Raw genomic sequence first — 14,448 nt, 5'->3', positions numbered from 1 at the left:
AGGGTTGACAGATTTAGCAAATTAAAGTACAGTTACCATAGTTCAATTTGAGTTTCTGATCATTTTTAGGGTCTGTTCTATGCACTATGAGAAGGTTCAAGAGGCACGCTCCTGCTAACTCTGGAATCCCTTAACTACATTCCAGCCCAGGGAAAGTCGTTTATGCCCTACTCCTTTCCTACCTTCAAAATATTATTATTCTTAGTTAAATTCTATTTATTAATTTTTGCAGTGTTGGGAATCGCGCATGCTAGGACCTACCGTCAAATAATAAGGTGTACGGTCTTATCAGGCCACACAACTGTTTCATTCCTCCTTTTAAACATAACAAAGTTTTGTTTAAATTAAAATTATTACTCACACACGTATAAACATATATACAATGCTCTTGGTCAACAAATGGAAAACAGGAAGCTACATAATTCAGGTTTTGTTCTACATACTCTTTGTGGCTATAATCGTCAAGATAATAATTAAAGGAATAGCACTATTTCAAAACAATGGAGAATGGTCAGCCTAAGAGCCAATTTTTACTCAACTCTTCTTACTGCCTACACAGGTGCCAGATGCTGGGAAGATGAATAATTTGAATTATTTTTCCCTTAAGGAGTTTATATTCTAGAAGTCTATATCTTAAATCCTAGAAGGTAGGAACTATGTGTTCAGCACTCTACACAAGTAGTTCTTAAAACAGTAGCATGGAAAATAACCTGGAAAGGCTGTTAAAAGTTTCTTGAGCCTCAAAATCCAGTATTATGATTCAGTGCCAGAAGATGAGAATAATTTGCACTTCTGATCAGCACCCAGGTGATGCTGATGCTGTAAGTCACACCTGGTTCTAAACATTTAAATCTTCCTTAGCTGAAGTCTGCCCTTTGTTTGATAGTTTAAGTAACTGTCTTTACACTCATCAGATTTTGACTTCTTAGGTCTTTATCACAGAACTCTTCCAAGTATGATCTATTACCTAGGGGTAGAGTACTTGTCCAACATGAACAAGGCCCTAGGTTGGGTCCCCAGCACCGCCCCCCCCCCAAAAAAACACCCACAAAGGGCTGTTAGCCAAATATCGTCTATTACTACTTCATAAGCCTTTACCCTGGTAAATGTAAGCTCATAGCTGAAATCACCCTGACTATACTTTGTGTGCTACGGATCAAGCCTAGGGCTTCAAACTCTACCACTGAAGTATACTTCCTGCCTATACATTAACTTTGAGCTCTGTATTTAAGTTTCTAAACTGTCCTAATCATCACTAACCACATGTTGCTATTTAAACTTAATGTAAAATTCAGTCCCTGTTGTATTAGATACATTTTAAGTGTGAAGATTATGTCCAAATGGCAACACAATCATAAGCAGGTGGATGGTGATCCTGCCACCTCTGGGTTGGTTTCATCAATAGGGTTTTTTTTTGGGGGGGGGGGTACTAGGGATGGAATCCAGGGGTGCTTTACCACTGAGCTATATCCCTAGCCACCACCCCTGCCTTTTAATGTTTTAAGACAAGACCTTGCTAAATTGCTGAGTCTGGCCTCAACTTGCAATCCTCCTGCCTCACCTGCTGCTGAGTCACTGGGATTACAGGCATGCCCCTGGATCATGAGAACTCTTGAAACAGTTTGTTTCAAGATAATTTTCAGCATGGAAACATTTTAGGAACTGTCAAAGTCACTGTTAGCGAAAAGATGCTTTCAGCTTTTTATTGGTAATCACCCTGAATTAAGCAAAGCCCAGTTACTAAGCAGAGAATGCTATTACTAAGCTGGCTGACTTATTTCATGCAGGCCAAATCATCCACTATTTCTAATATAGGGTGAGTCTTTGAACAGTTATCCAAAATGAAAATGGAGATACTGCAAGAGATAATTTAGTAGTCCCCCGCCCCCAGAGGAAATAATGTTACTTATTCTTCACTGGAGATTTGTTAACTAAGCAGAGGTGATAATTTTTTCAAGATTTTAGCACAATGGCAATAGCTGGGCAAAAATATACTTTTTAAAATCACTGAATGAGATTCATTCAGAGAATTAAGGCAGATTCTATAATTCTGATCTTGAAGGGGAAAAAGACTAGTTATTACTAGTCTTCTATTAGTATTCTATATAGCTGTCCTTACCATGTTAAAGGATCTCCCTTTCTGTCCTATTGAGTACAAAGGCCTGTTGCCCACAGGCATTCACTGTTCACTGAATGAGGTAATGGTTTTCTTCAAGGATAAAGCTTGTTAGTAGTAGCATAAAACTTGAAGTTATTAGAGTAATTTTCAACTATTTATCTTGGTAGGGTAATTTTGACTGTTTTCACTCAACTCTCCTCCTCCTTCAAATCCTTTTAAACTCAAATCTTTCAGAGTTTTCACACTTTCAGATTTTTAACACTTAAAGAGAATGAAACAGTCTTCCACTCCCTGATTAACTCTGAAACAGTCCTGTTTTTCTGCAAATACCAGAAGTTATTTTTAGGACTGAAACAATGACCTCACTTTCCCAGGCATGTAGCTTCAGCTGTTTTGATTGTGGGCAGGTCAGGAATGTCTAAAATTTATAAATGGACTCATGATGAATCTCTGCATAAACAAACATGGTCTTTCAATTGGGGTTGCTATAGTAAAGAAAAACCATATACAATAAAAAATACTATACTGTATTTTAAACAGCTTGAAATACAACACAGAAATCTGTCTTTTGATAAAAGCATTCCATAGACTCTCTTGAGCTAAAATCGTTTTTAAAAAATAGGACAAATGAAAATTATGCTCAGTGACCTAGTCTATTTTTAAATGACATAAAATAATGTACAAAAGCTTAGAAGATAAAGTGGGGACACATAAAACAGATACATCAAACTTAAGAACTTAAAGCTACTACAGTGTCACTATATACAAATTCTACAGGAAATTATTTTAAAAACTGGAAGACAAAGTGCAGGAAACCTGATTAGGACAGTTAAAATTATACTTCCTTGGGAGGAGAAAATGAATGTAGAGAAGATAGGACTGTTAGGAAAACCGAAGGGAATATAAGAGGGGTCTGGCAAGCCTATCATTTTCTGGGATTTACCTCTTCCATCTTTCTTTGAAACATAAAACTAAGACTAACAAAATCCAATTTTGGTAAATAATAAGTTAAAACAAGTCAGTATTTTATCATAAAGTTTAATCATGGTTCAGAAAAAATTGAGTGAATAACTTTCTCTGAAAAAATATATTGACTCTGTGTAGACTGCAGTTATTGGGGGTGAGGGCAATGGTAACTTAAATTACCCTATTTTCTATTCTGAAAATGACAAAAAGTCCCATTTCCAGTCTGATTATAAAGATACATGAGCCTCAAAATGGCTGAGAATAAATACAAAACAAGAAAGGCAAAAGCTGTAAAGCTAAAAGGCATGCAATAGGCTCTAAGAGAAAAATCTCAGAAATACCCAAAGTGGCAACAAGGAACATTTGGCTGGAATTTGAAGATCTTTTCAGTCATCTTTGTCTTTTGCTCCATGTTTAAGGATGCGCGTGAACTCAATGTAATTGAAATTCCCCTTTTTGTCAATAGGGGCTTCTCTGTACAGCTCATCCACTTCCTCATCTGTAAACCGATCACCCATGGTGGTCAGCAGCTCTCTCAGGTAATCCTCCTGAATGGTGCCTAGAGAATAAAGAACAGGGGATCAGAATACATATTACTGAGACTAATTACAAGGCCTATCTACACTTGACTACACATACTGTTTAAGTTAAGAAACTGTAAACACACAAATAAATTAGATATGGGGTTTCCACCTGCTTTTGGCAACCTCGGCAGACAGGTGCCTAGAAAAATATCCAGCTACTTCATAGCACTGCTCTATTAACCTGCCTCCACATCCTTCTTCTGATCTCTTTATAATAGAAACTAAACCTATGCCTAAACAAAAGTAATATGGTGTGACTAATGAAACTAGGCCTCATGGCTCCTTGAAATGGCATGAATGGTCATGCCTATGCTACAAGCAAATAGCGGTCACCTGCCACATTAAAATCAATACCGCATCATGAACGTCAATAAAAATACTTTAGTTGAAAGAATAGTGGAGTCCTAAAGCCCGGTTTAACAAGCTATATTATTTCAGGTATTACACTTTACCTCTTTGGTTTTCTCACATGTGAAAGGAAAATTTTATGTTTACAAATCTAACTTATAATGATAACAAACATGGCCAAGCCTAGAATGTGCAAAAACATGGAATAAATACTGGTGCATAAAGTATGTCACTGACCCTGTGTTAGGTAATTGGGATGTGAAGGGTGAGCTGAAAGGTATGTTTTTTTACTCTGGGTTTTGTGTATATGTGTGTGCACATGCACATACCCACTATTGGGGGGTTGAACCCAGAGATGCTCTATCTCTGAGCTACAACCCCAGCCTTTTGTTTTTTATTTTGAGACAGGGTTTTCCTATGTTGCAGAGGTCTGCCTCAAACTTGTGATCCTTCTGCCTCAGCCCCCGAAAGTAGCTGGGATTACAGGCATGTGCCATCATGCCCAGTTACTTGTGGGTTTTTGATACAAAGGTTTTCATAAAACCTGCCTGCCAGCTGGGCATAGTATCTATAGTTTCAGCTACTCAGAAGACTAGGGCAGGAGGACTGTGAGTTTAAGGTTAGTTTGAGCAACATAGAGAGACTCTTAAGAGAGACAGACTCTGCCTGCCTAAAACAATAAATATATAAATACTTGTAAATATAAAACACAGAAACAAATTCCCAAATGTCACCTATGATTTACTTTCTTATATTGGCATTATTTTGGAATTTTAGCTTTGTGGAAATAAATTCTCATCTCCAGTCAAGTCATTCAACAATTCCATAACTAATTATCTACTGTGTGCAAGGGCTACAAAGATGGGAATGAAATACTTTTTAAGACAAAGAGCAATTACTCTGGAAGTGGGAAGAAATTGTAATTATTGGGAACAAGTGCACAACTAAAATATAAAGTCAAATAGTGTGTGTACCACAAAAGAGATACAGATACGTACAAGGAATGGAAAAGCTTTTTGCTTTCCTGGGAGCCAGGAAAAAACAGTAAGAAATCACAGGCAAGGCTCCATAAAGGATGAGACCATTGAGACGGGTATGAAAAACACATAAAACCTTTTCTTCTTTTACAATTTTTTTTCTTCCATTAAAAAAGTAGAAACTGCTCACAATAAATTCAAACAACACACGGGTGTCTTCAGGAGTCAAAAAGGTAAGCCTCCTCTGCCTATATTCTTCCTACATTCTACTCCTTCCAGAAATAAATTAAGAATCTTCATTGAAAATGCAGAAAGAAGAGGTGGTATGGTAAGAAAGGCAGAGGAAGAAATGATGAAAGTCAGCATAACAATGCATAAATGTGTTTGGAAAGAAGTTAGGGAGACAATACAAGAGTGGAGGGTGCCTTGAAAAGGCAGAAAACAACCATACTGTGGGGAGCCTTGGAAGCCAGAGTAAGGAGACAATGCTGGCATCAGCAGGCCCAGACCACCACCCAGCACTGAAACTAGTCTAAGCAATGTTCCTCCTCCATGAGTTGGGAATCTTGGAAAATATTCCCTTTGTGTTTTATCTTATATGTACTTCTGCCAAAGGATCAAACATTTATGTAATTAATGCGTTGTTTTTGTGAGAGTCAACTCTATGCTAGTCAGTGTGCACACTGTCCTACTTCCTCATTTAGTCCTCACAACCACCCTATGAGGTAGGTAATATTAATGCCCATTTCAGAAAAAAAAAAAAAAAAAAGAAAACCAAGACCAGGGTTGTCGCTCAGTGGTGGAGTGCTTGCCTAGCATGTGTGAGGCACTGGGTTTAATCCCTGGCACCACATAAAAATAAACAAATAAAAAAGAAGTTAGCAGATTTAAAAAAATTTAGAGTTCAGAGATCCCTGGTAAGCAAACAGGTTTCTACTGGTGCCACAGACTGTGGCAAATATATACTTTACACAAGATTGTTCTCACCTAAGTTACTCATTCTACACATATTTGCGGGGAACCTAACCCTCTGGAATTAACATTTTAGTAAGAGGTAACCCAAGTTTCCCAAAGATATCTCAAATACAACCTACGAAATTTTATAAATTACTAATATTTAAGGAAAGAGAGTATAATAAGTGATAAAGGCACTCCAGGAAAACCCTGTTCAAAAAAGTAGGGGTAGTATAAACCTAAAGGTTTTATCACATTTTAGGTTATTTTATATATCAGGTATTATAATTAAAAATCAAATCACTTTGTAATTAAAGATTACCTCTGACTTACCAGTAGCTTCTTCATCAAAGCAAGCAAAAGCATTTCTGATGACATCTTCGGGATCTGTGCCATTTAACTTCTCACCAAACATGGTGAGGAACATGGTGAAATTGATGGGTCCTGGAGCCTCATTCATCATGGCATCCAGGTATTCATCAGTGGGATTCTTCCCTAAACAACAACAAAAATAAAAAGAAGAGAGGATCATAATTTCAAGTATACTATGAAGCATATCAGCTATTAAGCATAGTATTAAACATTTTGACAAGAAAGATGATCATTTGTATAGTTTGTTGTTTGCATTCATGACAGCAAACTTTTTAGAGAAAAAGTCTTTGGAATGAATACAGCCTAAATTAAGAATTTGGAGACTGTAAATATTCCATTAGGATGTTAGAAAGAATAGCACTGCTTCATACTCAAGACCAGTGTGTCTCCCACCAACATACACACATGGCGCCCACCCCAATTCTGAGACAGGAATAATAATCTGCAGGCACCCACTCCAATTCTAAGACAGGAATAATAATCTGCAGGTGTCCATGTGGGACTTTATTTGAATCTAATAGACATTAAACTGGCTTCACAGAGCTTTAAGAATCACAAAATAAACATGAAAGGCTTCATGGAAATTCTATTCAGTATATTAATAGTAAAACTGAGCATTACCCAGTGAGGCAAGCATATCATGCAAATCTTCCTTGTCAATGAAACCATCTCTGTTCTGGTCAATCATGTTGAAGGCCTCTTTGAATTCCTGAATCTGTGATTGGTCAAACATGGCAAATACATTGGATGTTGCGCGTTGAGGGCGCTTCTTGGTGGTCTTGGTCTTTGCCCTTTTGCTCGACATGGTGGTGGTTGAATCCTAATTTAAGAAGGGAAATTCAAGAAAAACAAAATCAACATCCAAAATTATTTAAGTTTGAATAAAAACAATGATTAGCAAAAGTAAACTGAATTGACCTTCCTGATATGTTTGAGTTACTTAGAGATGTGTCTGCAGCAGGAGAATATCACTTGGTAAAAAAATCTCTCAACTTATCAAAATCATTACTCAAAGAACCAAACTAAATGGAAAAAAAAAAAAAAAAGACTTGGTTCAATGAACATTTTGTTGAAAGGATAATGGAAAAATATAGAAAACTGAAGTTAATCCACCTATAATTAACTTATATAGACATTACCCTTAAAATCATGAATTTTTATAAAAGCATTTCAACAAAATTACACATCCCCAATACTGTTGGATAGCTTAACAACTGATAACCATAACACTAATATTTATAACATTTAATAACAATATAAGAATAAGAAACAAACCAAAAAAACTTAGGTATAGTTCTATGGGGGTGCTGAGAAATATTAATTCATCTTTAGTAGGTCCACCTAAAGGTCTCATTCTATAGTGGACAGAAAGTAAGAAAGTAGGGAGACTGAGTGGTGGAACAGGTCTTCTCTCCTAATCACTATTCACAAGCACTATTCTTACACATTCAACTAACATTTCTCAGTGCACTTTCATTTCTGGATCCAAAATAGTTCAAGAAACATTTTGTTGAAAAGATAATGGGAAAATATAGAAAACTGAAGTTAATCCACCTATAATTAACTTCTTTAAACATTACTCTCCGTTCAAACCAGTTTCTTGCATTAGAGCCATATTAAACCATTGATATTACTAAAACATCTAAACAAATCAGAGTACAATTTTTTAAAGCTTAAAGATTTTAAATTTAGTTTAAGTTTTAGAGAACATCTTAAAAAGCAGAGATTACCTTTGCTTTCTAATAACCAAAATTTATCCCTACAAAATTTAAAACTAATGTTTAATACATAAAATGAGAAGGCAATTTTCCTTTCAACACTCCATTTTTAAAAGACTATAATATTTATTTGAAGCTACAAATCCCCATAGTCATCAGATAAAATTCTACTGTACCATCCTTTAGAGGTGATGTGGTTGAGAAGGTAGTCTGCAAAACCTCTGATCAGCAAGAGTAACACACTGTATTGAGTTATATTCTTCTGAGCAGGTCTAAAATAGGCACTACTGATTTCACTCTCTGACCAGGATAACAATTTTAAAGCTTACGTTCTGAAAACAACATTTAGCAATGATGTGGCAAAACACTATGCCCTTGCTCTAAAAATAAGTCTGTGGACTGCAAAGAATGAACTGCTACCTAGATCTCAGCACTCAAAGTGACCCTTGGAATATAATGCTTCCTATGGGTTTAAAATGTTATTTTTTACATTCTTTCCTTGATTGAACTATATCACCCAGACTAAATTCAATTATGGAAATAATTAGAAAAGCTCTACTTGTATTATTTTTAACTGAATCTCTTTTTAGATTTTAGTTCCGAATTCCATAAAGGGTAGTCACAAATTCCAGCCCATCCAATATAGCTCTCCTTGCAATACACTGGAATGTATTACTGGAAAAATATACCATACACAGCATAGAAATTATATGTTCCTCCTGAATTTCCTTTTATCACTTCTTTATGAAGGTACTTTTCATGACCCATGTAAGCATTCTCGAATGCATATTTTCTTTCTGTTAATACTTTTGTGGGGGGGGGGAGACTGTAAATCTTCTTTAAACTGTACAGAATTGTATTTTCGCCTTCTATTCTAAATGTTGCTTTAAAAACTAGAAAAATTTATGGAGTATATTATTCCTCTGTCTCTTAAATGTACTCAAGGACTTGGCACAAGTGGTCAAGACCCAATGAATGGCATGCACTTACCAGTCCACACCGCTTTAATATTTTAGGTATGCCATGCCTTTGCAAGCCAAAGCCCATCTTTAAAAATAGTCTGTTTGGTATGACAACATTGTCTTTCTCTAATGATGCAAAAATGTCAGTTATTTTAAGAACAAAGACCGATGAGAATTATAAGTCAAATGGTTAATCTACAAAATATGCTGATGGGGGTCATCTAGATACCTTTTTTAATTGCTTAGCTTGGGTTGTAAAGTAATAGATAAATAGTTTTAAAATTTTTGAGTATTTTCTATTATTTTAATCATGCATTTTTTGAATATGTACATGCATCATAAAATAATTTAAAAGGTAAACCTTGCAGGTGGTACACGCCTATAATCCCAGAAACTCAGAAGACTAAGGCAAGGAGGATGGCAAGTTGAAGGACAGCCTGGGCAACTTAGCAAGACCCTATCTCAAAATACAAGATAAAAAGGGATGAGGATGAAGCTCAGTGGTAGAGCATCCCTGTGTTCAATCCTCAATACTGCCAAAAAAAAAAAAAAAAAAAAATAGTTCTAAAGGTGTTGTTTTTGTTTTTTTGGTCAGCACAGACAATGATCATTCAACAGTTAATCTTATCAACCCTACTATGATCAGTTAATCATACTACTGTGCATCAAGTATCATTAGGGCTGAATACTAGTTAAAAAATGTAAGGCACATGTCCTACCTGCAAGGAGCTTAAAATATAGTTGGGGAGGCAACTATAAAAAATGAAACGATTGGTTCAACTTACGAAATGGGTCACAGAGTTTTCATTCCAGAGGTATGACTCTAAAAGTTAAAATAACGTGACAAAAATGAAAAATAATCCATAAGGTGGCACATGACTATCAAGTACTGTTGAGTTCAGAAAAAAATGTGTGTATTTCTAAAAGATTGGATGGAGGGAAAACTTTGAAAAACCATGAGTATAACTTGCAGGCTATGAAATATTGTTAAAGAGATTTCGGTGTTAGTTTTAATTCTAACAATTAAGGCAGTTAATTCCACCAAAACTGAGTGTCATGTTGCCCAAGTTACTACTTGGGTTTTAACTTTTTCAAGGAAATTGATTCTGATCTATGAGTTTATCTCCCACCAGGAACCTGGAGCCTTGCAGCAAGGAGTTGTTCAGATTCACAGTCCTTATTCCAAAATAAGGAAACTGGTTTGTTTTTTCCTACCAATCTAAAAGCATGGCTAAAATAAACACAGGTGGAGGGAATCAAACCAGTGCTGTGATCAAGATCATCATCTTTGATATTGTGTTTCCACTTTGCTATGATTCTGGTTTGCTGTCCATTTTACTAACTCTCAAACAAGTGAGGCTGTAACTCTTTATGCAACAAGTCTTTTAGAAATGCACACCTCTGTGTCAGTCTAGAAAGTTAGGGTAAAATAAATTTGAAAATACTTCATACACCAGTACATGTTTTCTTTATTTAGGATGGATGGGAAGCACTTGAGATTTCCAAATCATAAGGGTCCTTACTTGTAAAGCTGAGTCCTTATTTTGGAAACATTTAAAAAGAATTTTGGCGGGAAGTGGTATTTGTTGTGTGAAATTTAAAAAGCAGGGAGATTTGTAAAACAGCCTTCTTTAATATGCATGAGGATTTCAGGAATGACTGGGGAGTCAAGGGTGATCAAGAAGATAGTAAGGACAATCAGTAGCAGCCAAGACAAAAGAAGGTGTGCCAAAAATGCTTAAGATGTTAGACAAGACCATGAGGTAGGAGGAGAACCAGAAAGCAGAGATCTTCAAACACATTTTCCCCAAACACCAAGGGCAACAGAATCTTTCAGATTTTCTAGAAATGATGGTATCTAAAGATTTTTGAAAACCATGTAAAAATCTATAAAGTGTGACTAATAGTTACAATTCTGGAGTTCTGCATTTCTACAGCGATAATAAATGTAAAATAATCTAGAAACTTTTTCTATAGAACTAACACTTATATTAAGAATACTCTGGGGAATGTACTATAACCTTTGATGAAAATTTCCTATCTTAAAACTGCAGAGTGTGAAAATCCAGATCATATATCTCATATCTCGGAGTACCTTTTTTTTTTCAAACTAAGAGATTTATTTTTTGGTGCTAACTCAGTTTTTAAAAGTATATTTGCAAGTTGGGTTTTCCGTTCCAACTAAACCAAGTTTTTGTTTCTTACAAAAACTTCCGGTTGGAAGTCAGAAAAGTTCTCTTCGACTGCCACACCCAAAAGTTCTTGCCACTTGACAAAGACAATTAGTTGTCAGGGGTGATTTGGCAGTAAAGCCTCTTTCTAAAATAAAATGCTTTTCTGGTTAACTCTTATCAAAGGCCTTCCAGAACACGAAACAAACACCAGTAGTTTTAATCAACACTTGCCTTCTTCACCTTTAGAAATAAAACTTCTTACTTAAAAATGTTAAAATCTTAATTGAACCCACATTTCTTTTCTGAAGCTTTCTAAAGAACTGGCATGTGCTTTCTCATATACTTACTAAACTACTTACAAAGGAAACACTGACTTAGCCCAGTGTCTCCACCCTAAAGGGAAATTGTCATTTTGGGGTTTAAGCTGCAAACTAAACCCCAACACTCCTCTCTGCCAAATATCATTATAATTAGAAAAAAAGTTCTAATTACAGAAATGGACATCGCGCTGCGATTTGAGTTGGTTATTCCTCCTAAACAACAGCTGCAACCGGAGGGAGGACGGAGGCTGGGCGGGGAGGGCCACGATTTTAGCGCAAACTCCCTGGAATCGGGCAAGTTTACGTTAGAAACTAAACTTAGATCCCAGAGTCAGCTCTGCCGGGTTCGGGTTTCGCGGGCCCGGCAGACACCCAAGCTTTAGGCGCCAGCAAGCTAAGCCACATTTTCCGAGATACAAGTTTCAGCACAGGAGCGAAGTTTGGCATCTGGGCCACTTCTGACCGCGGCCCTCGACTCCACAGCTGGCCGCTGGACTGAAAACCCGGGATCGGCTGGCACACCTGCCCAGGTGCGCTCCGGGCGCCGGGATCCCACGGCGAGGAGCGCCGCTGCCCTCCCCGCGGCCCCGCGGAGATGGGCCCCAGGAACCGGCCTCACGCGCCCGACCGCGAGCATCACTCACCCTACACAGCCACGAGAACCAAGCACCTTAGCGAATCCCTCGCTGCCTCTATCACCACCTTTCTGCCCCAGAGCCTGTGAAAACCAACACTTCCGGTCTCCGCTTTGCAAACCGGAAGGAAGCACAGTCACCATTCTCTGCCCACAAAGTGGGCTCGACTTAATGCAAAGGCGCCTAGGAGGGAAGTTGCTAGGGTGGTCAGCTGGCGAGATACTGACCGAGTGCACCGGTAGGAAGCATAAAGAAAGGGACTTGAAACATAACGGAATGTGTAATGGTTCGCTGGGTCTGATTACTGAGCTTCCGTCTTTGGTGTATCTCTACTTGATTGAAAGTGTTCCTATTCCCCCCTCTCATGTCTGCGTATGGTTGAGTCTGTCCTGTGGCTTTGCCTCTCGGCACATTCCAGGGCACGACGAGGGGCGGGGTCCTACAGCCTAAGTCCTTGTAGGGAAATCGTCGAGAGGGCAGCGCGGCCCACGTGACTAGCCCTTGCTCCGCCCCCGAGGGCCCGGCTGCTCCCTCTGGGCTCCAGTGCGCCTGCGTAGCGGCAGCCTTGAGCCGCGCAGTGTCGGGTTCTGTGGCCACTTCTCGTCACTGTTAGTGTAGGCCCTTGAACAGACTCTTGCGGGCTGTTTGGTCACGTTATGCAGTGTTTTATGAAGAGTCCACCCCTTCCACACAAGGAGAAACATTGTGAAGTCCTAAGGGCCCCCAGCCAAGTGTCTATTTATCTTTTTGACTCTTGACGGACTTCCTAAGGTCATGAGTGGCTGAAGATTTCCTCCCTCTTAAGAAACAGTAGCTGTTATTTTCCCCTCTGACCATGATTAACGAGGAGAGCCCGAGGAAGGCAGGAAGGTGACTCTTGCCTCACCTCTTCCTATAATGAGGACTTGCAGCTTGGTAGAAATAGGAATATAAAGTTGGGTTTATTATTTTTTTTTTTTTTTCTCAGCGCTCTTTGTCTAGTCCGGCTTCTTAACAATGCCTCTTCTTACTCAGCTTTCTGACCTCATCGGTGAACCTATTGTGTTGGATCCGGGAACACTCAGCCCATCACCCTGGCACTAAGGTCCAGTGACTAGTTTGGTTCTTGTAACCAACACAGTTCTGAAGTTTGGGGTTACCCTGTGGTCTTCACCTTCAAAGCTGACTCTGACTTGAATCATTAATCTGAAATGAAAAGGAAGATTATACCTAAATGCTGCGACGTAATATATTCTAAATATTTGTAAGATCCAGGTGCTTTCCAGGAACTCGGGAGCATTACCCTATGACACATTCCGTGTTGGGCGTGGTGTTGCACACGTGTAATCTCACACACACAGACTCAAAGTTAACTTAAAGGTTAAGTCACTGAGAGAAAGAAATTGCCCCAATTCTGTAGATGACTGAAACAAAGGTGATTTGTTTGTCTAGACTTCCTTGACAAAAAGAATCATGGGGTTCTAGTTTAAAATACAAATAGTTGGGTGCTACATCTTCAACTCACAGAGTCAGAATCTTCAAGGGCAGATCCTGGGAAGCCATGGATTTAAGAGGGTCCCTAGTGACTCATCCGGGAAGGAGAAGACATAGCTGAATGGCAAGCAGTGGCAGTGCACACTCCAGAAGGCTCCGTAGGAAGGGAACAGTCATGTGTTTTTGTCATTTGTCTAGGGCGGCAGAGCACGCACCTGCAGTGCTTCTCACCTCCACTGGGTGGTGGCCTATCACCGTGAAGATGGTCTTCCACCTGCGTCCTCTCAGTCAGGGGCAAAAAAAAAACAAAAAACCTTCAGATCACAAGGAAGTGAACAGTTCGGTTTTCTTCTCAACTTGAAAGATACATTTCTTTTGCTCTTCTAGTGTCAGATAATTGTCTTGTCTGTCTTCTACGCAATCAACTGGTATTACACAGCAACTGCATTGCCTAGGTCTGTGGTGGGGACTGTGGTTTACCCTGTTTTAAAATTAAACAGGGGGTGGGCCGGTTTAGTAGATAAGGATGCAGAGTTATAGAGGGTGTCATGTATAAGACAGCTAACAATGACAGAGTATCATTCAACTCAAACTGTAGTGATCACAGACTCAAGTGGGCCCGTGGTGCTCATGATGTTTTTCGCTAGTCCTCTCATGCTCTTTTTCTCTTAGATGTCAGTTTTGAAACCTCTCTCACACCTGTAACACCCTCTGCCTCATCCTCACTCTCAGCTGATGAACTTGTTCATAAGTCACTGAGAAAATAAATGACTCCCACAAGCTCCTACCCATCACATCTGCTCACCAGCTAACATCTGTCCCCAGATGTCCTTTCCCACCTCTCCT

General features: G+C 38.6%; 1 protein-coding gene across 2 annotated transcripts; it reads right to left on the bottom strand.

The window, feature by feature from the left end:
* Positions 1 to 3,141: 3,141 nt before the first annotated feature.
* Positions 3,142 to 12,295, bottom strand: LOC107139615 (myosin regulatory light polypeptide 9). Of its 2 annotated transcripts, none has more exons than XM_015482523.2 (4): positions 12,139 to 12,295; positions 6,942 to 7,140; positions 6,282 to 6,443; positions 3,142 to 3,644 (listed from the first exon to the last, which is right to left on the bottom strand). In XM_015482523.2, the coding sequence occupies exons 2-4, from the start codon at positions 7,123 to 7,125 to the stop codon at positions 3,472 to 3,474; spliced, it is 519 nt and encodes a 172-aa protein (XP_015338009.1). In that variant the 5' UTR covers positions 7,126 to 7,140; positions 12,139 to 12,295; the 3' UTR covers positions 3,142 to 3,471. The 2 variants fall into 2 exon arrangements, with proteins under 2 accessions (XP_015338009.1, XP_015338008.1); XM_015482522.2 differs by lacking the exon at positions 12,139 to 12,295 and adding an exon at positions 8,215 to 8,364.
* Between the last annotated feature and the right edge of the window lie 2,153 nt (positions 12,296 to 14,448).

The sequence above is a fragment of the Marmota marmota genome, unplaced genomic scaffold, assembly GCF_001458135.2.
Source record: "Marmota marmota marmota unplaced genomic scaffold, marMar, whole genome shotgun sequence".
NCBI lineage: Eukaryota > Metazoa > Chordata > Mammalia > Rodentia > Sciuridae > Marmota > Marmota marmota.
This window is presented reverse-complemented; position numbering and strand designations above follow the sequence as displayed.